Consider the following 25282-nt stretch of genomic DNA (forward strand, 5'->3'; position numbering starts at 1 on the left):
TGTTGTCTTCAATGGTCATCAATCAGGTGGGAACGAGAAATCATGTTAGCAGATGAGGTAAAGTATAAATGTATAAATGTGGTCCATAAATAAGTGACTGCTCCAAACAAGCTAGGGGCTTGGTAGATGCTAGACACTACTTCCGCATTTGTCAATGACACTGCTGTAATGTAGTATCTACATCATTGATCTTGCCAAACGTTGATAATATATGAAATGTACCTTGATAATTAAGTTTCACTCCACAATAACTCATCATCCACTCCTGTAAACTTTTCCACACTTGATTCGCAAACTGTCTCCATTTTAATAATGACAAGTTGCGTTTGGTGCCACTCAGAAGACATAAAGGGGAGTGAATAAAATTTGATACTTTATGGTCCTGATAACCTTCTTGCCTTGCCCTTCTAGGACGTCATGCAAATAAAGTGAGCATAACCATTAAAATAAATATTACATAACGGCAATGCAATGGCATGGTGTTGGGATATTAACAAGAAAGAGACAGTATTAACAGCCATACAGGTGTATGACACTTTATTGGCTGCAAAACATTTGCATCTCACAAAGCGATCAAGCCCAAAACCAAGCTGTGTGTAAAAAACATTGCCAACGGTCTGTCGCATTCCCCTGATAAAGTGGAAAACTATACATCCTTCAAATTCAGATCGAGTGTCCACAAACACTTTAATCCTTTGAATCTTGATCAAGAACAGCCGCTGCAGAAGGCAACTCCTCGAAAGAGACTTGAAATGATCCAGATTCTCCCAACAGGCACTTATCCAGCATTTCAGTTTTTTCTAATAATCTTTGCAGCGGTTTCGCACACACCAGTCAAAATAAATAGTCTGAAGACAGTAAAGTGAAGTTTAGATGTTTCAACAAAAATGAGAATGATAACAAATATCATCAAGATATACAACACTAATTGACAGAAGCAAAATATAATTTAAAGCCAGACGTTATCTAAACCCAGCGTTATCATTTTTTTTATATAATAAAAGACTTCAAAGTGATAGTTCACCCAAAATGTTTAATTCTGTTATCATTTACTCTTCCTCTTGTCATTTTTAACCTGTATGACTTTCTATCTTCCGCAGAACACAAAGGAAGATATTTAATAAAATGTTGTAGACTGGACCCATTCACTGTCACATTGGTTTTGTGTCAATACAAATTAATGGGGTCCACTGCTGTTAAGTTACCAACATTCTTCAAAATATCTTCTTTTGTGTGCTGTGGAAGAAAGAAAGTCATGAAGGGTTGAAATGAAAAGAGGGTGAGTACATGATGAGAGAATATTTTTGGGTGAACTATCAGTTTAAAGTCAAAACAAAAGTAAAACTTTTTTACTTTTGTAATCTCTTTTTATAAAAAAAGCTGTGGTTTAGAACCACTCTTGCAAACCTTATGCAAAGCAAATTGTCTTGTCACTGGTTCATTTGCCTCAAAGCAATACATTCTGGGTATATCAAGGAACAAAATGAACTTGTGTTTAGTATCAACTGAAATACAGGATGGCCTTTGACTATCTGTCACAAAAACCCAAACACAGACCATCAATGGGCTGATTCCTAACAAGAAATAAGACATATTCCTTTTTTATGAGCCAGCATAGGCTAAAGCAATAACAGAAGATAGGGAATACAGTCTAAGGTCAGATAACGTTGCACATGTTTTCTTTACAGGGAAATCTAATTCACTCCCTTATAAAGCAAAAGCGATGATGCTATGCTGCCTCGCCTGGACGTCAACTCCATTTCTATCCCTCCCCGGGCAGCTCTCTTTTTCTTGAAGCAGAGGCCACCTAGCGAGGCTGCGGTCGGGCCCGGCTCTATCATACCACTGGAGAAATTCCCAGATAAGTAACACTCCACGGCTCAGGGCCAGCCAGAGCTCCGCCTCCACTCCCTACATCACCAACACACCGCCACTTCCACAAAAGGAATTCCTTCTTGCAGTGTGTGTGTGTGTGTGTGTGTGTCAGTATGTGTTTATGGTTTGAGGCCATGTGAGAAAAAAGAAAGAATTAGCAGGTGATTCTTTTTAACATTTCATATTTAAGATTGAAAAGTAATAAAAGGTATTTGCTGAAAAGACCTTTTGTAGTAAATAATGCTTATTTTAAATATAATATAAATATTTCCAAAAATCCTTATTACCATAAACACTTAAAATACTTTGATTATGCTAAGGTTTCCATTAGTGCAAGAAAGTCATTTTACTCTAAAATGTTTTACAATAAAAACTATATTAAAACTATATTTATCGTAGTCATGGAAATAATCACAAGGCAAATCACAACTAAAGTGTTCATTTTCCATAAATAAAATTTACATTGTAAAAATAAATTCTACCTTTTTTACTAAAATAAAATGCTTGATGATTTGTAATATATAATAAGAAAATAATTTGTAGAGCCAAGCAAATAATACTAAAACTTAGAGCAGCAAATAATTGTTTACGGTGTCAAATATTTCTTACGCTTAGGAGATCAAATTTGACCAGACACGTTGACAGATTTCACAGATAGTTGACATCAGACAGGGAAAGACAAGAAAAATGCTACTGCTCTACAGGAGGAGGCCACACTGAGGGGTAAAGCTGGACTGAAGAGAGAGAGAAACATAAAGCAAGCCAAAGGGAGCTTGGCCCTCGCCAGCCGCCAGATACCATATATGGTCCTGGGATTCCCATGGAAAAAGCAAGAGTAGGGTAGAGGCAGAGGGAAAATAAGGAAGAGATTGTAAGTGTATGTTGCACTTCGACTTACGCCCGGCAGCCACAACAATATCAGATGGCAATAAGCAAGTTTGTTTCTGTGAGGCCTGGCCATAAAGGGGGTGGGTGGCTGGTATCGGGCCTAAACCACCAGGGTGAATAGTATGCTTGTATAATGGGCTGGCCTCTCGATGCCCCTGTCCTGGCATTTAGACTATGGATGAAAAAATGCAGATCATCTGCAACAGTGCCACATTTGTTATGGAAATGTCAAGGGCTGGGCAAAATCAAAGCGAATTGAAGATCCATTTATATTGAAAAATGACTATTAGTAACAACAACGTTTTTTAAATCTTTCTTAATTTTAAGGGAATAGCGGGCCTGAGTATAACACAACTCATACAATAAAGATACAGATCCCCGCTTAAAATCAAAAAATGAAAATCAATTGTGACATTGTAGCGTGAAAGTATTGGTGTGGAGCCTAATACAGTCGCTATAAAGTTATTATAAAGTCTAGCTAAATTTTTAGTAGGGCTGGACAATATGGCTAAAATTGAAATAAATATCATAATTTCAGTCAATACGATATAATTCCGATAACGATATGAACAATATTACAAAATGCTAAATGCAAGATAAGTATGGAGAGTCATCTGATATGAATTATAAAAAGCTGATCAAAATCATTATAGAAGGCCAGCAGCGTACAAATCTATATATGATAAGAATAAAATCTTTATGTATAGAGCCTGTGCCCTTGCATGCATAAGTTTCAAATATTAGAATCACGATTCCACTAAGAGAAATAATAATTTCTCTAAATGTGTTTCCAAGCGTAATTCCATAACTTCAAAATGTGCTTCAAAGGAAAGGCGTATCTTCAAAGCTCAACTGGCGCACACGCCTCCCGATACTTCACACTTTTTCTTGAAAGCCTGCTTTTGACATTCATCTAAATGAATGATCTTCGTTTATTAATGTCCGCTGAATTTAAGACTGTATTTCCTTTTTTTTTGTCAAAACTTTATACAAGATTTGCCTTGCTCCAGTGCAAGTTGACATTAAGAACCATTTAAATTAGTTTCAGTGTCCTTCATAAAGTATGCTTCAGTTTCTAAGCATAAAAAAAACACAAAATTGACAACTGTTAAAACTTTTTTGTGTTTATTTTCCGACAAAACGTGTATTTAAGACGAAATGAGATGATCTGCAATAACTTGTGCATCATTGGCTGTCGCACACACCATTAATACAACGGCATTTAATCCTTGAATAACATCATAAATAGAGAATTCAAAGCGGCAGTGGCCACCGGACGAGAAGCAAAGGGGTTGCGTCACGTCTACAATACCTTCTGCATGCGTGTGTTCAATCGGGTTCCAGGTTTACTCCCGACGCAGGATGCGCCATATTTAACTTTATTCAGTTTGAGTTAAAAACATGTGGCTCTTAATCGTTAATCAATGAATAATTGGTGCGCGCCTGGATGCTGCAGAAAGGAAATACAGTCCTGCGCAGACATGGATTTCTGAGCGCAGACGGTTGATGTCCGACTGCGTCGCTTTTTACAAGCATAAGTAAGTGGCAGATCCATTTTGTACTTGAATATATGGACAAAAATGATCAATTAAATTAGAGGTTTATCCTGGGGCACGACAGAGTCGCTCCATAACACCTGAAGTCGCTGCCATGGAGCAGCGTGAGGGCTCAGACCCGTATATGTTATGTATATTGATATATCGAAAATGTGTTTAAAAATCGTATCACAGTTATTGTAATTAATTCTATAATGATATATATTGTTATCAAATTATTGTCCAGCCCTACTTTATAGTTGTGAGCTGAAATAGTAATAACTGAATAGTAAGAACTTTGCTGACTAGCTTAGCATAGCCAATTAGCCTGCTAACCTACAAGCTACACAAGTTTCTCTGTCTGCACTTGCAAGTACCTTAACGCAAATATGTCAAGATATCAAAAATGCTAACAGACGCATGACACCATATACAGACTTCTGGTTTTCTTAGTATTTTTGAGTGAGATTTACCATCCCCACATAGATGCCACATTTGCTTGAAGATAAACTCTGCACCACTCGTCACCGAACTATGTCATTCATCCATATCTCATCCATAACCCAGTTAACAGCTTCTGCTCATGGGAAGGTAGGGCATTAAGACCGTTATGATATCCATATGATCACGGGCAATACAGATCAGCTATGGTGGCACCAAGGTGGACCAAACACACATGCATTTGGTTTGTACACAATTTGTATACAGTATAATGTTCATGTAGATCAACTGGTACACAGCCACACTATATAAACAGTTGATAAAAATGTACATCATGTAAGATTTTGGTCATACCGCCCACCACATACGAACAGCGTCTGGTGATCAACAACACTTTGAATATTAATAATATCTTGATTTTTGGAGGAGTGATTACATGTTAGGTATGTGTGTGAGTGTTACTGCAGTATATGAGTGAATCATGTATTTTATAACACATCTGAGATGGCTTGAGTGTGGTTTTGGGTCGTGTGTGTTGACTATCATCCATGAGTGGATGAAGATCACTTGCAAATTTTGCTCCGGAAAAAAATAAACACTTGCTTCCGGTTTCTTTATGATAAGTATTTGTACCTTTTCCACTTTCTTTTCTGTTCCCACCTTACAATAATGTTTGATTAGCCCATATTCATAGAAATGTCACAAGGACACACCTAAAACCATCTGATGAACACCAATAAATAAGAAATAGGCTCATAGAAGGTCATAAGCTACCCTGGAAGTGTGGCTCTCTCAAATATGCATTCGTCTACTGTGTCTGCATGTATACTTTATTTCGCACCTCTTACAGCCACTTGTGGCTCCTCACCTTCAATCTGTGAAAATAAAAACAAGAGTGTAGACATCTGATGAACGCAATCTATGAGCTCTCAACATTTGATTGGTTCCATCTGGACAAGAGAGTGATTCACAATCGCATCAGCCCGCGTGACGTTTCACGCCCACGTGCGTCGAGAACTATTAGTAAATCGCCAACACGCTGGCCACTGCTTATGTGCCTCTGCTGTGACTGTGCGTCGATGGTGGTTATTATATAAGACTCAAAATAGTGATTTTATGCCCGGTGTCATGAGGGTGTTCAACAGTGAGTAAAAGAACAGTTGTTGTGACATCTCACTTCCTGTTTTCAGCTTTGCAACCTGCAATTTTACACCAGCTTCAACACAAAACAGCATATAAAATTGTCGCTACATGCCAAGTCGCGCATGAAAACTAGTTTTATTTATCTGCATTACAGTCATTACTATATCAAGAAGGACTGTATCATTAAAGTAAGTTGTACTTTGCATTAAAGGTCCAGGCAGTGAAATCTAGCGGCAATGTTGCAAATAGCAACCAACCGCTCACTCTACCCCTCCTGTTCGATACACTACGACAGCTGACAGAACATGACGAAGTAGATGAATCAGGGCCGGGGGTGTATGAAGATAGAAATATCTCATTCTAAGGTAATAAAAACAAAACGCTTCATTGTCACTTTATACAGCTCTGAAGACAGTAATGTACATAAATATTGCATTAATGTCAAAAGATCCTCCAAAAAAATTACACACTGGAAACTGTGATTATATCGGCAATACACAGATAACACATTTTTGAAATAACAAATTATTGAAAAAAATATTTTTACATGAATGTATTTTTTTCTGTTGCAAGATGGATGGAAACAGGTCTTAATAAGATTTTTTTGTGAGAAACTATGCCATTTTATGCAGCTATGTAATCTAAACCGGGATTCTTCCCTCTCAAGGAATATAACTGGATTTTGCTCCCGAGTGTGAGCAGTTGTTTCATCTAAAGCTGATTTTTTTCTTATTGGGAAAAAAGTGTGTCACATCATTACAGTCCTCCACAAACAGTAAATCCCATTTCTGTAAATAAATCGTTCAGATTTGGCTATTTCAAAGCCGTTTGAACTCCTCTATTAACATATTATAAGTGTAAATTTTAGGTAGGGCACTTCGCTCCATGCCTTTAGGAGTTTTTCCAGAATTACTGCTTATAAAAAGGGTCACATTCTATCTCACATTAAATGGCTTCATAAACACAAATACTTAATAAATTTGGATAATCCCAACATAGACTTCAACAGATATAATTCTGAAAGAGAGAATGTGAAGCTGGACTCGAACTCGCAAACACATTGAGCTCCCCCTGCAAACATTAAGCAGCAGTTCTTTACTCTGCTTGGCTGGTCTTGTCTGGGAAAGCATATACATTGATCACCTTCTAATAACATGTAGCAGGATTGCAGTGGTGTACTGAGCCGTGAGTAGGTAAAATTGCATGAACGCAGGTCATCAACGCTTGCAGAAAAGCCTGATGAGACATAACACGGGTGATGTCACTGCACTTGGATTTGGTCTCCGAGCAGAGGACAAACCTCACTTCTGAAGTCTGAACGGAAAAGTTCTACAGCTTTCCAGGAAAGTCCTCAGCCAGTAACCTTCCCGAAACAAAACTTCATAGAGTGCCAGCTTTTGTAAAAACATGAGTGCCACAAAGGTGCATTATAAATGAATGTAAACATATCTGCAACAAATTCACTGTATGGTTAATGGGAAATAAATTTCAAGACCCTGAATACTTTCGCTTCTACGTTTTCCTGGAAACAGACACCGAGAGAAATTACATTAAGTAGCAATCACTCAATAGCAGCAAATGGCTCATGAAGGTTAATGACATTCAGAAAAACACTCATCTTGCACCAACCAATCAGAAAGCCAATCTAGCAGACACTTGTTGTTGATTGGATAATGCTTCCAATCTCACGCAAACGGTTAAGATGGTAATTCTGTGCATTTGTGGGCTACAGGGTGGGCTTCAGGCTCCAAAACATTCCTCAAGAATTCTTGTGCATCTGCAAATCTCTGGTTAACCAGTTTGAACCTGCAATGATGCTCGATGACACAGTTCACCTGCTCTGCCACATAGTCATCCAAACTGGAAGACATTTCACAATTTGGTAGAAGCTCACAAGAAATGAGACGAGATCAAACGGCTTCTTGCAGAAGAAATATGTGATGTGTCATTTTTGTATAAAAATAGGTCCTAAAACCTGATCTCATCTTTAAACATATTCAAAAAAAAGTGATTTTATGTCTTTAATAAACTAGAGCTGTTACGGTGTGAAGATTTCAGATCACAACTATAGTGAACAGCATTATCGTGGTTTTATTGCTATGTTTTCAGGATGTAACAAAGTACTGATGTACCAAATGTAATATTGAGTTTATCTGTAAATGTACGTTTGTTTGATTTACAATAAATATATAACATTAATATTAGTCATGGCACAATGGGGGCATGAGGTAAAAGCTTCCTAGTTCAGATTAAACACAACCTTAAGTGAGTAAATCAGATTTTCATATTAACACAACTCAGCAAATCATCTGTCTGCAAGTGTTGTGAGAAATAGGGGTGTACTTTAGAACCCAGGAGAAAGCGCATGTCATCTGCGCTCAAAGCAGGAAGAAAAAACAAGCTGAACAGAGTTTAAAACTCATCATATCATAAAATTTAATAGAAAATGAATATAAATTATGGGTCTGTATAAAGAAATATGAGGTAAATAATTCCCAAAAATTGTGGAATTTTTGGATTAAAGTCCTAATTAGTGAAGCACTGTCATCACAAACTCACAGGAGCAGATGTGTATAAATGATTTTATTTCATTCGCATAATATTGTATTTTAAATGTCAACACTCCAAACTCCTGATTTACTCTCCTGACCTAAATGAACAAAACCCATGTTTCATGTAACATCAACGTAATACTCTTGATAACTTTTTTTGATGATGGACAGGGTTTTTCAAGCAGGAACACTGGTACAGTTAAACAGCAATTCAAATATGACGCATTAATACCAACCGTATGACGTTATTATAACGGTAAGCCATTAAACCGTTAATCGTTACATCCCTATAGTAAACTCACTGCAGTGGGGTGTATCAATACGCTAAGCTCACAATTCAATACAATACACGGTTCACAATTACGAACATATTACAATATCTTTAACAAAATAAAAATTTTAGTTGCGCTATTATTTTTTTGTATGTTTTCTGTTAATGAATGGACAGCATTCAAGGTTTAACTAAACATAGTGAACATTCTGTATGTAAATTAATAAAATGTAAACATAAAGCCGAATTTAAAGAAAATTTAGGAATTTAGTAATCCAGCTTCTCAAAGTCGCCCAAGCACAAAATAAAAAACATAGTACAATAAGAAACATACAATAAACATATGTTGTCTCATGTTGGCAGCTAAACCAATAGGACTGAACAAAAAGTCATAAAAAATTGCCATAGCTCTGATACATATCTAACTGTGCCCCTTCAAAAGTTAGGTTTCTTCTACTGAATCAAATCTTTTGTTGATAAACTTTTTAACATTGCTGTTGATCTTGGGGCTGTAACTAATGATTATATTGATAATCAATTATTTTTTGATTAATCGGATTTAAGTTAACTTAGATCTTTTGCTTAAAATAACTTAATCAGAGGTGCGAAAATTACACACAACTGAACCCTTCTCCCAAAATGTTGTGGATGTCTCCCTAACTAACACACCAAGGCTGATGAGTTGATTCAGGTGTGTCATATTAGAAGCAATGAAGTCTCAATAGACAATAGTCTCTCCCATATGTGGGAGGGAGTGGACGGTTGGCCAAGGAAAACCTTTATTTTGTGGCATGAAAAGTGAGATATTTGTAAATCAAATGTACTAAAGACCAGTGAAAAAAGTGACCAGACAAAATAATACTTAGAGCAAGTTCACCCAAAAATGAAAATTCTGTCATTATTTACTCATTCACTCCCATAGTAGCAAAACGAGTCAAAAGTGCCCCAGAACTGTTTGCTCTCTTACATTCTTGAAAATGTCTTCTTTTGTGTTCAACGAAACAAAAAAATCATAGAGTAGTTCTTCCTACTATTGGAGTGAATGGGGGCAAGTTCTGTTTCGTAACAAGCATTATTCCAAATATCTTTCTCTGTGTTCTTTAGAACAAAGAAATTAATACAGATTTGGAACAACTTGAAGGCGAGTAAATTATGACATAATTTTCATTTTTGGGTGAACTTGCCCATTAAGTATAGTAAAGACCCTCAAAAAGTGTAAATGTACAGTCCTCAAGTAAATGTTCTTCATTACTTCCCACCTCTGACCTAAATAAACCCCCAAACCAGGGTATTTAGCCTATTATGTACTTTGCAAAGTGCAAACGCCACAAATTGGGTTTTACTAATATAATGTTTCATTTTGTCATTTAAAACGTCTCTCCCTTTTAAGCTTTAAAACGGAGTGGCTTGAAGAGATTCATGCAAAACATGTCTGACTTAAAAACTGTACACCTCGCGATGCACGGAGAGACATTTTCACTTTAAACTGTGCAACTTGTGCTGCATGGAGAAACACATGCACGGAGAGATACGTATGACTTTAAAATTGCACACCTCGCACTGCATGGGGAGACGCTTCTAAAAGGGTAATTTTAAAAGGGAAGAAGATGGACTTCATTTATAACTGCGCCGCTCGCAAGTGATGTCCCAGACCTACTAATCGATAATGATATGCATTGAGAACTATTTTCATTTTCGATTATTATAAATTTTATCGTTTAGTTGTTGCAGCCCAGAGCTTCAATTATACTTTACTACCAAATCAAAATTTACTCAAGGCATCCTTCCTAACTGAATATGGTTTTCTTCTTGAAGAATAATGCAGTCGGAGTTATTATACCACGTATCATTTTACTTCCAAGTGGTAGAATGAGAGTGAATATGGTGTTGACTTTTGTAGCTCCAAAATGTCCATCCATCGTTCAAAGAACTGCTCGACACTGCACTATGATCTTAAAGGTCTTCTGAAGCAAATCCATGTGTTTGTTTAAGAGAATTATCCATATTGAAGCGCTACTAACGTTGATGTCTAGCTTCCGTCGGTGACGAACGCTGTATTTTTCATTTTGTTCCAATAGGATAGCGTCTACTCTGGCGGGAGCTTTTGTCACCCTCATTTGACAGAAAAAAGCCTCTGGTTCACATGCATTCAAGAGATGAAGGAAGCCAGACTTCAACAGTTCTTTGATCGATGGATGCACTTTTTGGAGCTTCAAAAAGTCAACACCCATTCACTTACATTCCACTGCTTGGAAGCAAAATGATATGTGGTATTATAATTCGGACAGCATTATTCTTCAAGAAACCCATATTCAGTGGGGATGTCTTGAGGGTGAGTAAAACATGGGGAAATTTTGATTTGGTGATAAAGTATCCCTTTAAAATATATCATAGTCAGTGCGTGCCCTGCATTTTTTTAATACTGCATTTCTCTGTTTGAAGTGAATAACCAATTAATGCAAACTCAATGGTGAAATACTTTTTGTACATGGAGATTTATAGCTCTTTTTACAAACAAAAATTCATACAAGTTCAAAAAGTCAGCATTGCAACCTAAACCAGATCCACACTTTTGGTTTAGTTACATCACACATACTAAAACCAAGGCTTGGCTGTGCATTTTTCCCTCCCAATCCCACTTCAAAAGTGACTTTAAAAATGCCGAAAAAGAGAAAGATGAGTCATGTTGCAAGACAACAGATGACAAAACACTGTGGCGCTACTTCAACAGCACAGACTTCCTTTCCTTGATTATGGGTTTCTTTAAAAAATTCAGCTGAAAACATCCACGCCGCCTGCCAGACAGGGCCAAACCTGCTTATTACAAACTGTACAACATGAACGGTTTTGCGTGCGGTTTCTAATATTAGAACGTCAAACAAGCAGTTCACAGATCCATACTGATTATGACGTGTAGTGATGTGTAACATTTTTGAAATTCTTGCTTTAAAAATAACAAAACATTGCATGCTTTAGTTTGGAGCAAGCAGGGTCAATGTTATAGGCTATCATTTGTAGTTACCATGTGTTAAATTATTCTTAGGAAAACAACTATCAAAACAACAAAATGTTGAGTAAAAACGAATGAAGGAGAATATTAACGCGAGTTTAAAAAACCTTTGGCACCCATTTACACAATAAATAATTGAATGACATGCAAATAACATGGTCATAACATACGCATGAGAAACCCTGCGTTGATGTACCCTGCCCACAAACCAATTTCACAGCAATAAACATAAATTATTAAAAACAAAAGGGCATCATAACATTTGCTCTTACTGGACCAAATAATGCCTGACTGCAATGTCATAACAATACTAAAGAAACCACCAACACCGCTTAATTGAATCCATAAATAATTTCATACCTTTAACACAAAAACATCAGGTCCACAACCACTGACTTGCCTTCAGCTTTTCAAGTCTTTTGCAATAACCGTTATTCTTCGGTTATGGTAACGCCAAAGCAAAAACACATTGACTGAGATCAGTATTTGGCTCTAAGCAAAGCGAACCATTGCACAAACCAATAGGATATACGGCCCCCACACACCTAATTTATGTCATGACTGATTTCCATTCGGTCTGTCTTCATAAGCAAGTTGGACGCTTGCAGCTCATACACTGACCAACAGAAAACATGACTTCATCATCCCTTTACATAACCAAATATTTTTTGTACTTGACATTTTATAACAAACATCAGCTAAACTGTCCGGCACGGACATGAGGAGGAATTTAAAAATGCGTTGCAAATTGATTACATAAAATCTAAAACCCTTGGAAGAGAAAATATTGTGCTTTAGGGTGAGTATTAAAAGTTGATTTTAATAGAACACTTAACCATATCACATAAGGGGCAATTCACATTTTGCGTCTTTTGCGCACATAAGTTTGTTATTTTAAATGTAGACACATTTTTCTACGCGCGTCTGGGCCGCATCGAGATGGAAATAGTTCAACTTTTCGGATGTGTCGTGCACGCACCACGGGTCACTTGACTAGAAAAAGCGGCGCAGCTAGCGTTTCCGCCATATCACATAAGGAACGTCTATTATCTTTAAAATTGTCTGTTTTCAAGTATATCTGTTGGCTGTGTATATAAAGACATGATGTTTTAGTACTCCACATATATAGTGCAGCTCCCCCGTTTACATGCTACTCTTACCAATATGGCGGCGCTGTTGAAATAACCCAGCAGCTGACCAAAGCAGCTAATGGGCGGTCTAGTTATTTCTTGTCTATGGTAAACACTTTATGTTAACCATTATACATTTTTAAAGGTATACTTCACCCAAAAAGGAAAATTCTGTCATCATTTTCTTACCTTCAAGTTGTTGCAAATCTGTATAATGTCTTTTTTCTGATGAACACAGAAAAGGTTGTTTGGAAGAATGCTTATAACCAAAAAGAGTTGCCCCCCATTTACTACCATAGTAGGTAAAAATACAATGCTAGTCAAAGGTGCCCCAGAACTGTTTGCTATTCTACATTCTTCAATATGATTTCTTCTGTGTTCAGCAGAACAAAAAAAATGATAAAGTATTTTTTCCTACTATGTGAGTCAAGTTCTTTTTGGTTATAAGCATTCTTCCAAATATCTTTCTCTGTGTTCATCAGAACAAAGACATTTCTACAGATTTGGAACAACTCGAAGGTGAGTAAATGATGATAGAATTTTCATTTTTGAGTGAAGCATCCCTTTAAAGGGACGGCCTTAAATCCTTTTATTTTCTTCAAAGGTTGAGCACACAGCAGCACAGCTCCCTGTTTCCAAGGCTAATTTAAGGTCCATTTAAGTCCAAATTACCCTGTCCTGGTTTAAGATTTTAGGCCATGATTCAATCCATTGTGTGGTTTAGAATAGCCACAATTCTCCCCTTAAAAATTCCTTTGATAACATGGGTTTTAAGTACTTAAAGGTGTTTAATAAAATAAAAGTATTTTGAATGGAACTGTAATAGGGGTGTGCGATATGACGATATTAGATCGTGAACGATTAAAATGACTGCACGATCCACTTTTTCGGGAAAATCGTTAAATCGTCCTATATAGTAGTGTTCTATAGAATTCGTCAACATACTTGCGATAGATTGCGCCATGTTAACAAGCTCGTATACGTTGCTTGTGAATTCAGTAAGATTAAGTGACGCGGTCAGTGAAGATGGAGGGAAACACGGAGGACTTGGTCCCTAAAAAAAATTCTACATCAGTAATATTGAAATGGTTTGGGTTTTCCCCAACTGACACGGCCCAACAGTTATTTGCAAATGTGGCAATGATAAGATTCGAGCGTCGTAAGGCAACACAACGAACCTTTTTAACCACCTCAAAATAAAAGGGACTGAAAGAGTATGCCGACAGTCAAATTATAAAGGGATCCCACGCGAGTAAATCAGGTACAACCAAGCATACGGAAACTAAAAGGCTTAAACAACGACTTTAGCGAAAGAACCATTTGAGAAAGGAACTCCGTATCCGTATGACAGAATGAACAAGCGCTGGAAAGATGTCACTGACGCGGTCGCATTTTACCTGGCCAAAGACATGATTCCCATAAAGACTGTGGAAAATGAGGGCTTTAAAAAACTGCTCAAAGTCGTAGATCCACGTTACGAAATACCCAGCCAAAAATATTTATCCTCCACGCCCATTCCACAGCTTTACTCCGAGTGCCGCAACAAGATGAAAAACAAAATTCAAAATGTAAAGTTTTTTGCTAACAGCTGATTTATGGTCTTGCACTTGCATTAAATATTAACTTGATTAAAATATTCTTCAAAATATAAATGGTAAAGAGTATATTTTTATATGGGGACTTAGTTTGGCTGTATTGAAGCCCCTTTAATTTGCAAAATAGTCTTAAAACCAACTTGAAGAAGAACCGCGATAAAATCGTAAATCGTGATCTATCTGGAAAAAATCGTGATTTGATTTTTTTTCTAGATCGCTCACCCCTAAACTGTAACCAGTCCAAAATTAACTTTCAGCAACACCTGCCAATGGTGGGCCAGTCTCAGAAATCCAACACCTGTCGCAAAATTGTGAAGACTTCTTATGAAGATAGTGATCAATCTTTTGTTCTATTCTTAAGGCTCAACACATAATACATTTAATACATAAAATATGAGTGATAAAACTAAATTTCCATTTAAACAAAATTTGTCATAGGATTGTTTTGAACTGCTTAGCTGACTCTTTCTACGAAAGTTACTGGGCAACTTTTTCACCACAATCTATTTTTACTCACATTTGGAAATTTGTTAGTGTTAAATTTGGACCTTGCTGACAACAGTTTACAAACCACTGAACCATGTTCCTCAAAATGTCTCCGTTTTTGTTACCATCAGTAGAACGCAAGACAAAAAGCATAAAAGGTTGGGTGCAGGTGTGTTTCCATTCTCACACACTTCCTGGGGATTATAGCAACACAAGAATCGCTAGGCTTTCTACGCTGACTCACATCATGAAGAAAATAACGACCTCTCCTGAACAAAAGTTCATCACAAACAATCCTAAGCAGTCTTTCTTTTAGTGTCTACGGCAGATATCAGCTCTGACATGCCAACTGGGCGGCTCAGACACAGCTGAGAATCTTGGGATAGGCATACTGTGCAAATTGTTCTAAACAGAGGTTTTTACGGCGAGATAAACCTTACGCTGCTGCGGTTTTAATTTGGCGCTACACCACTTTTCAAAAGTCATGCAAGTCTCACCTTGAGGTACATTGCCAAATATTAACATTCCATCTATGAGCATCATGTTTTCGTAACACAAAAAAATGCTACACTCATCATGCATCAGGTGATACATCATACAAAATACGGACTGGCACGTCTGCCTCAAAATGACACATTGACAAATGAAACATACAAAGCACAAACTATTGTTTTACATAATTGGCACCTCAATTATGCTTCATCATTTTTGTCTTATTAGCGCAATGTAATGACGAGATAAAATGGTGTGACCGGGAAGGTGGTGGTTCTTTCAGTGGGGGGTGTACTTTAAGTGACAGCTGAGGAATTCTGGGTCTGCCATGGTTTCCAATAAGATACACAACAGGAATCCAAGCACAAGACAACACAGCAGAAACCCTTCACTTCACACTGACACCACATATCTTCACCTACCTACCTTCCTCAAAACTATCCGAACCCTGACCTCATCATTGACAACACAGCAGACGAATTCCACCAATGCTGTAAATGACTCAAACGTTGCTGCTACGCTTCGACATCACAAAGACTTTCTGCGTAGGTACATCACAAATTCAAAAGAAACTGAACCTTTAAAACACACAGCCTTGGAAAAATGTGAAGGAAGACACGAACGCTTCAGGCCTCGGGCAAAACTCTGCTGTTTCTCACCTCTATTTGCATACTGCCTGTGCAAAGCCATTCAGCTCCTTAACAGAAATGATAACAAATCCCCAAAATGTGGAAGATGCAGAACAGATACATTTACTCTCACCCCATTTCAAACCAGTAGGACCAAGTTTTATCTGCAGAACACAAAATAAGATATTTTTTAAACTTTAAGATATGCTGTTAATGAAACAACACTGAATGCCAATAACTTCCGTTGTATAGATTAAAAACCACGGAGACATTTTTCAAACTATATTTTTTGTGCTCCACAGAATAAAGACATACACTGGTTTTGAATAACATTAGGGTCTGTTTAAATATTTCTTTACACCATGTGAACAAGCACCAGTCACCATATGCTCATGTCAGGTTTCTTAACTACAAAGTCAAAAACTGCAGAATGTGGGTTGGCTGGGTGCTAAAGTTAGCGTTCTTGCACTCGCCTGCAGGCCAGTCTACGCGTGATATTTATAACCCGGTGTCCATACTGCTACAATAGTCACTAGAACCAGCACACCATGTCCCTCCCTAGATAAACACAGGAGTGCGCTGAAGGTGAGGTTCCCTTTCATGCCAAACAGAAATGGATATGCAAAGATCGCATGGCTCCAATCTGGAAACTGTGAATGCGAGTATGTGTGAATGTGTATGGAACCTGTCAGACATTCTTAAACGTCCAATTAAAATGAGTCAGATTATAAAAGAGCTTTAAGGTGAGATCACTTTTGTTTTACAATAAAACATGATTGGCATGCTGACTGTAAAAAAATACAAAGCCTAATTGTGGCACAGTCAAAACATTGCCGTGAGTAAACAACTATACGTTGGGGACCCAGTTGTCCATTTCCTGCCTTCTAGAGCTAGCGTGTGACATGACGGTTATGTTCGGAGAGCTCAGGGCAAGCATTCATATTTTTATTTAAAACTTTTAGCACTTCATAGCACTTTTGGCATATTTTGACAGCTGTATGTAAACATATTTATATGTATAAAATATACGTCTCAAATTTGACATCCTACATACCAGTCACTTTAAGGATTAAAAGCCAGCCCTTAGGTCGACGGTGCACTTAGAATACTGTGCATTTAAACAGAGAACATTATAAAAGAGCAATAACTCATTCTGAAGATGTCAAAAAGAGAAGCGACTACTTGTTCAGAAAATTTTTGAAGTAATGCCGTGGTTTTCACAGGTTCATATCTGCAAAGACCCAGTCGAGGCGCACAACGCCTGTATGAAACTATTTCCTTCCTCATATTCTGATAGGTGGCCGTTAAAATTTTGTCAAGTAAGTAGCAGCTAACATAGGTTTGCTTGAGCAAATGTATGTCCACATGCGGCACAAATATGCAACTCTTAACCCCTTGATTGTAAGACATAAGTCGTTTAATGTACTGATTTGCAAGGGTTTAAGGACCTTTGTGGTATTTACTTTGTTGATATTTAAGGTGGGTGTGTCAGTTGTCTGGTTGTGGGCAATACCGAAGGTCATGTGCTCTGGATGCGTGCATAAGTGTGATTATGTTATTATGTATTTAATTAAGAAAAACAATGGATTACGGTGAGCAGGATACTACGACTGCAACAACAATGTCTCATTCTGAGCAATTTATAGAATTCAGACTCACCGGATTCATTTAATTTTTCGACTGGATTGTAAAACCAACAACAGTTATTTTACACAGAAAGTTTGAAAAATCAAATTCTATAATGAATTGAATTTCCAAAACAATTAAGCATCAAGACAGTAATACCACCAACCACAATCTACACATAGTAAAACGATATTCCAAGATGTGAAATACCTGGGAATTGCATTTTTACATTCTCATGGAAAGCTAGAATCACATATATAGGGCTACAAGTTGAAAATTGCGAAAAAGTTTGACTATCTACACAGGCTTTGACATCAACATTGACTAACAACAAAAGTGTACAAGCTTTTATATTCCGTTGTCACAGCTGTAGCTGTTTATGAATGTATAAATAGCATAACTTTAGCACAACTAGACTGACTTTTTTCAGTACCGAGACCGCAATGTTTAAAACAAATCTGAACCATTTTCTATGAACCCATTGCCCACTGGTAGTCACAAGCAGAAGTCTCTTCTTGCTCACATGTCCACATACATAAACACGCACACCAGACCCAACAGAGAAAGAAGCTTCAGCAGTCATGGTTAGAGATGCATCCAAATTCTTTCCTCCCCCTGCCTGAACGCCAGCCCAAAAAAAGGCAAGTGTTTTAAACCCTCGCCGGTAAAGACAACCTCCTGCAGTCACATACGGCAACATAAACTCTCAAAGGCCCACTCAATGGTTTGAACAAAATTGCCAGTAGTTCAAAAGCATTACACTTCTAGTGTATTCTTTTTATAAATCATTTCAAGACATTTATGCACAGTAGAAGTAATGCTGTTTTATTGCATTAGGGGCTTTTAAAACAAGTTTATCCCAACATCCGACTGTAAACACACTGTAAATAAATGGAACAAGGGCCAAAATACAGTCTAAGTGGGCAGCTCACTAGGTTTTGAAAGATACGTAAATAAAACAGCAGGTAAATCAAGCAAAGCACATAAATTTGGCACCAGAAACGTTTTATAATGCATATAGACAACAAATGTATATGAATGGACTGAAAGTACATCCGTTTTCAGCTGCTTGTAACCATTAGGGATGTGCATTAGTGTGTCAACAGTTTAAAGAGTGAAAAACTAAACCATGTGACACTTCTTTTGCGGATGTTTATGGTCGAAGCCAAGCAAATTCCATCAAAAATCTAAATGGTGTACAAAAGCACACCCTCTCAAATGTCAGGATGTGGAGTTTTAAAAAACGTGACTTTCTGACGGTGCGTGACGTAACGCTCCCCAGACATGACGTCAAATATTCTCAAACTGACATGACATAAATCTTTACTGTATTATGTAACGCGTCACGTTCTGCCCAGTTTTAAAGCCAATGCGTCTTATCTGAGATCACAAAATACATTTTTAAAACACATTCAATAAACCACATAGATATTTACGTATGCAGCTAAATGTGTACGTTCATTGCGATCTCGCATAGAAAACGAACATCACAACGTCTTTTGACACATGAATAAACTGCAACTCATCATAAGACAACTATGTAACGTTACATATAAATATACACTGTGCATCGTTTACAGTGTTATTTCAACGGAACTGATCTGCCACTATGATGATCATACTGATCTGACCGTGAGCTGAGCGGCTAGCTGGCTAAAGCAGCAGCTAACATACATACACACCCGAAAATCAGACAAGACAGCTTCCTTCCTGTCTTAACCCACTCGGATACACACACATACGTTCACTTCACCATCATCGATCCAACATAATTTGCATTCAACGCAAATATACAGGAACTCCCATTTCAATCAGAGCCCGTTTAGCTTCGGCGGCTACACGGTTCCGCAAAACGGCCCGGCGATGTTGATGAAGATCTGTCCGGCTGAGTAAACACACATTAAGCCGGCGACTTCCCCATACTCGTTTCCGTCCACAAAAGCTCCCGATCGGCCGCTCTTACCTGGTGCAAAGCGGTGAGTCCATCTACATTGGCGTAGTCGATGTCAGCGCCGCGGTCGAGCAATCGCAGCACCTCCTCCGTATCGCCGCTCGAGCAGGCGGCCAAAAACACGGCGCCATCGTCGAACTTCACCTTCGTCTTCTTCTTCTTCAGTATGGGCGGCTCCAGGTCCGTCTCCGAGCCTATCCAGCGCTTTAACTGTTCGTTCCTTTTCTGCTTGGCGTCCGCCATCTTCATCCCCTCTAGCCTGGCGCTTCTTGTCGCTCTCCGATGGAAGATATACTTTATACTGGCTATAACCACACAAGCGCGTTAGTGTGTGGGAGGGGACAAAACGGGAGGGTGGTTAGGCTCAAAAAACGTATCGGCTAGTTACGCCGAGATCTCGCGAGAGGAGGCGACGTCATCCCCGGATCTGCAACATAACGTCATATGTTTATGGGGCGTCAGAGAAGAATTAAACAGCGTCGGTAAATGAGTGAAAGCCGTGAATAATGTGCACACACGTTTCTTGATTGAACGTGACAGTCAATGATATGTCGGTCATGTTTTCGCAATTTAAAACATGTTACTTAGAGAAAGTAGCCTATGTAGTTTGTGCAAAAGTTTAAAAAACTGGAATCTGAGAGTTCAAAAAAACCTAAATATTGAGAAAATTGCCTTTGAAGTTGTTCATCAGGGGCAGGCCATCCACTCACGAAAATAAAGTTTTTATAAATTTAAGGTAGTACATTTTCAAAATATCTTAATGGAATATGATCTTTACTTTTAAAGAAAATCAATAATTTTGACCCATACAATGTATTTTTGTCTTTTACTAAAATTTTTCCTGTGGTACTTAAGACTGGTTTTGTGATCCAGGGTCACATTTGTAGGCAACATGCAGATATATTCCTTCGAGAATTTGTAAACACAGTGAAAACATTTAACGTTACTGTGACAAAAAATGATGATGATTAGTGCTGCTCAGAATTATGCCTATTAGTGCTGCTCACTAATAATAATAATTCAACTTCAAAGTTACATGGTGATACTGCCATTTACATAATAAACTGCAAACTTGAGTGACAGCTGCTTGTAATAACACAACACAATCTGCACAATAATTACTATTTGGAAAGAGGATTTCCCCCCTGAATGGCTTTTAGAAGCACCCTTATCTGAGTTGACAGAAACCTTTAGGCCAGGGTGGTCCGCTCTGATGGACCGGTAAAAAGTATGCTCTTACTTTTGGCACTGTGGTGCTTCATTACTGTTGGCAAAAGCCCACGTTCATGTGGTTTAACAGGTTGCGAGGAGCTGGCTGAACTAGCTTAGATAGTTGTGTTTGTCATGTCTCTTGCATACTTTAATCATGATGAGGTTTATAAAAGGCAATAAGTAAATTCAATAAATGTCAAACTAATTGCCTGGCAAATTGGATGGGAAACGATCCAGGTGTGTGTGATATTTACACTTACATATCTACTACTAAAATGATACACAAACCTTTTAATTTAACGGTTATGGGTGCGACATTTTCAGTTCAGAATCAGAAGGAGCTTTATTACCAAGTATGTTTACACACACAAAGTATTTGACTTGGCGACAGGAGCTTAGTGGAGAAGAAAGTGTACATATGGTGCAAACATAGTGCAAATATACATTACTATAGAAGAATGAGACTTCAATAAAAACAATAATGGACTATAGGTATATACAAAAAGTGAAAAAATATAGACAAAACAACATTTAATTGTTAAAATGAATGTGCAGATGTGTTATTTACAGGTTTAACCTATTGCTTCTTACGATGTACAGTTACAGATCCTATGTTCAAGTGTGCAATGTGATGGACAGCGTACAAGAGCTTTTAATTGTTCAGGCTAAGTATAGCTTGCAGAAAAAAAGGCTTGAAATATACATTCTCAGAGAATGTATTTCTTACCAATATATTGAATCATCTCTTTTATATTTCTTTTATTAATTTCAAAACACATGACAACATCAAGAAAAATATAGAGGACAAGACTAAAATCACAGACAATAAAAAACAAGGAAGAAAAAAGCAAACTAAAAAAGTGAATAAACAATAACTGATATTATATATAAGGTTAAATGATATAAAGTGGAATTATATAAGGTTAAACACTAAAAGCTGAAATTTGAATGTTTATTTAGCTTTTTCCCCTCCTTGAACTGCCACCTTACCGTGGTGGAGGGGTTTGAGTACCCGAAAGACCCTAGGAGCTATGTTGTCCGGGGCTATATGCCCCTGGTAGGGTCTCCCAAGGCAAACAGGTCCTAGGCGACGGGTCAGACCAAGAGCGGTTCAAAAACCCATATGATGACTATAACTTCGAGGACCGTGACGTCGCCCGGTATGGCGCAGCCGGGGCCCCACCCTGGAGCCAGGCCCGGGGTTGGGGCTCGTATGCGAGCGCCTGGTGGTCGGACCTTCCCCCATGGGGTCCGGCCGGGCTCAGCCCGAAGGAGCGACGTGGGACCACCCTCCCGTGGATTCACCACCTACAGGAGGGACCGTAAGGGGCCGGTGCAAAGTGGAACGGGTGGTAGTCGAAGGCGGGGGCCTCGACAACCCGATCCCTGGACGCGGAATCTAGCTCTAGGGACATGGAACGTCACCTCTCTGACGGGGAAGGAGTCGGAGCTTGTGCGTGAGGTTCAGAGATTCCGACTAGAGATAGTCGGGATCACCTCTACGCACAGCTTGGGCTCTGGAACCACACTCCTCGAGGGAGGATGGACTCTTTACCACTCTGGAGTTGCCAAGGGTGAGAGGCGGCGGGCTGGTGTGGGTTTGCTTATAGCCCCCCAGCTCAGCCGCCATGTGTTGGAGTTTACCCCGGTGAACGAGAGGGTCGCGTCCCTGCGCCTCCGGGTCGGGGATAGGTCTCTCACTGTCGTTTGCGCCTATGGGCCAAATGGCAGTGTAGAGTACCCGGCCTTCTTGGAGTCTCTGGGAGGGGTGCTGGAAAGCGCCCCGACTGGGGACTCCGTCGTTCTGCTGGGTGACTTCAACGCCCACGTGGGCAGCGACAGTGACACCTGGAGGGGCGTGATTGGGAGGAACGGCCCCCCTGATCTGAACCCGAGCGGTGTTCTGTTATTGGACTTCTGTGCTAGTAACAGTTTGGCCATAACGAACACCATGTTCAAGCATAAGGGTGTCCATCAGTGCACATGGCACCAGGACACCCTTGGCCGGAGGTCAATGATCGACTTTGTTGTTGTTTCATCTGACCTACGGCCGTATGTCTTGGACACTCGGGTGAAGAGAGGGGCGGAGCTGTCAACCGATCACCACCTGGTGGTGAGTTGGATCCGATGGCGGGGGAGGAAGCTGGACAGACTCGGCAGACCCAAACGTACTGTGAGGGTCTGTTGGGAACGTTTGGCCGAATCGCCTGTCAGAGAGATCTTCAACTTCCACCTCCGGCAGAGCTTCGACCAGATCCCGAGGGAGTCTGGAGATATTGAGTCCGAGTGGACCATGTTCTCCACCTCCATTGTCAACGCAGCCACTCGGAGCTGTGGCCGTAAGGTCTCCGGTGCCTGTCGAGGCGGCAATCCCCGAACCCGGTGGTGGACACCGGAAGTAAGGGATGCCGTCAAGCTGAAGAAGGAGTCCTATCGGGCCTGGCTGGCTTGTGGGACTCCCGAGGCAGCTGACAGGTACCGACAGGCCAAGCGGACTGCAGCCCGGGTGGTTGGGGAGGCAAAAACTCGGGCCTGGGAGGAGTTCGGCGAGGCCATGGAGAAGGACTATCGGTCGGCCTCGAAGAGATTCTGGCAAACCGTCCGACGCCTCAGGAGGTGGAAGCAATGCCCCACCAACGCTGTTTACAGTGGAGGGGGGCAGCTGTTGACCTCGACCGGGGATATCATCGGGCGGTGGAAGGAATACTTCGAGGATCTCCTCAATCCCGCCGTCACGTCTTCCATTGAGGAAGTAGAGGCCGAGGGCTCAGAGGCGGACTCGCCCATCACCCGGGATGAAGTCACCGAGGTAGTCAAGAAACTCCTCGGTGGCAGGGCACCGGGGGTGGATGAGATCCGTCCTGAGTACCTCAAGTCTCTGGATGTTGTGGGGCTGTCTTGGCTGACACGCCTCTGCAGCATCGCGTGGCGGTCGGGGACAGTGCCCTTGGACTGGCAGACCGGGGTGGTGGTCCCTCTTTTTAAGAAGGGGGACCGGAGGGTGTGCTCCAACTACCGGGGATCACACTTCTCAGCCTCCCCGGGAAAGTCTATGCCAGGGTACTGGAGAGGAGAATCCGGCCGATAGTAGAACCTCGGATTCAGGAGGAACAGTGTGGTTTCCGTCCCGGTCGTGGAACACTGGACCAGCTCTATACCCTCTTCAGGGTGCTGGAGGGTTCATGGGAGTTTGCCCAACCAATCCACATGTGTTTTGTGGATCTGGAGAAGGCATTCGACTGTGTCCCGCGCAGCATCTTGTGGAGGGTGCTCCGGGAGTATGGGATTCGGGACCCTTTGCTAAGGGCCATCCAGTCCCTCTACGACCGGAGCAGGAGCTTGGTTCGCATTGCCGGCAGTAAGTCAGACTTGTTTCCGGTGCATGTTGGACTCCGGCAAGGCTGCCCTTTGTCGCCGGTTCTGTTCATAATTTTTATGGACAGAATTTCTAGGCGCAGCCAGGGGCCGGAGGGCGTCGGGTTTGGTGACCACACGATCACATCTCTGCTCTTTGCGGATGATGTCATCGTGCTGGCCCCATCAGACCAGGACCTTCAGCATGCACTGGGACGGTTTGCAGCCGAGTGTGAAGCGGCGGGGATGAGAATCAGCACCTCCAAATCTGAGGCCATGGTCCTCAGCCGGAAAAGGGTGGCTTGCTCACTTCAGGTAGGTGGAGAGTTCCTGTCTCAAGTGGAGGAGTTCAAGTATCTGGGGGTCTTGTTCACGAGTGAGGGAAGGATGGAGCGGGAGATTGACAGACGGATCGGTGCAGCTTCTGCAGTAATGCAGTTGCTGTACCGGTCTGTCGTGGTGAAGAAGGAGCTGAGCCGCAAAGCGAAGCTCTCGATTTACCGGTCAATCTACGTTCCTACTCTCACCTATGGTCATGAGCTGTGGGTCATGACCGAAAGAACAAGATCCCGGATATTTAGCTTTTTATGCATACCAAAGACAAAACATGGGAATTATAATCAACCAAAAAGATTGACAATAATAGGTTCTTACTCAAAATATCAGTTTGTGCAAAAGTTTTCTATTTTAAAAGAAAGAAAAGGGACGTGACAAAAAAGGTGCATGTTTTTGAGAGACAACATACACAGTGGATTTTCTGTGAATTAAAATGTGCCAACCTGAGGCGCTTATACCCAACAAATGAAGAAAGGGATGGCTCTATATGGAACATATAATAGTTTCTATATTTTAATTTGATATGGAGAGTTATGGATGTGACAATTTACTTAGCTGTATATGGATGCTTAAAAAAAACGCACAAAAAACCCAGATATTCTTAGTGCTGATGTGTTACAGTACAGTTTCAGTACATAAATCCAGCTCGTCGTTCAGTCACTTGGACTGTTCAAAACAGGAATCTTGGGTTAATGGATTTCAGCACAGTCAGTCTATGAATCAGCTCTTGGTGTGCCCTTTGTGTATGTGTATAGA

The 25282-nt window shown here is 40.0% G+C and overlaps 1 protein-coding gene across 4 annotated transcripts in view; it reads right to left on the reverse strand.

Annotated features, from left to right (window-relative positions):
• The window catches only part of ppp1r12a (protein phosphatase 1, regulatory subunit 12A), a 52770-nt gene extending 32802 nt beyond the window's left edge, over positions 1-19968 (reverse strand). For all 4 annotated transcript variants that reach the window (XM_056747827.1, XM_056747829.1, XM_056747828.1 and 1 more), the window contains exon 1: positions 19637-19968. In XM_056747827.1, the coding sequence (XP_056603805.1) occupies positions 19637-19873 (237 nt within the window). In that variant the 5' untranslated portion in view covers positions 19874-19968. The remainder of the gene's footprint in view (positions 1-19636) is intronic.
• Between the last annotated feature and the right edge of the window lie 5314 nt (positions 19969-25282).

Source organism: Triplophysa dalaica, chromosome 5 (assembly GCF_015846415.1).
Source record: "Triplophysa dalaica isolate WHDGS20190420 chromosome 5, ASM1584641v1, whole genome shotgun sequence".
Classification (NCBI taxonomy): Eukaryota; Metazoa; Chordata; class Actinopteri; order Cypriniformes; family Nemacheilidae; genus Triplophysa; species Triplophysa dalaica.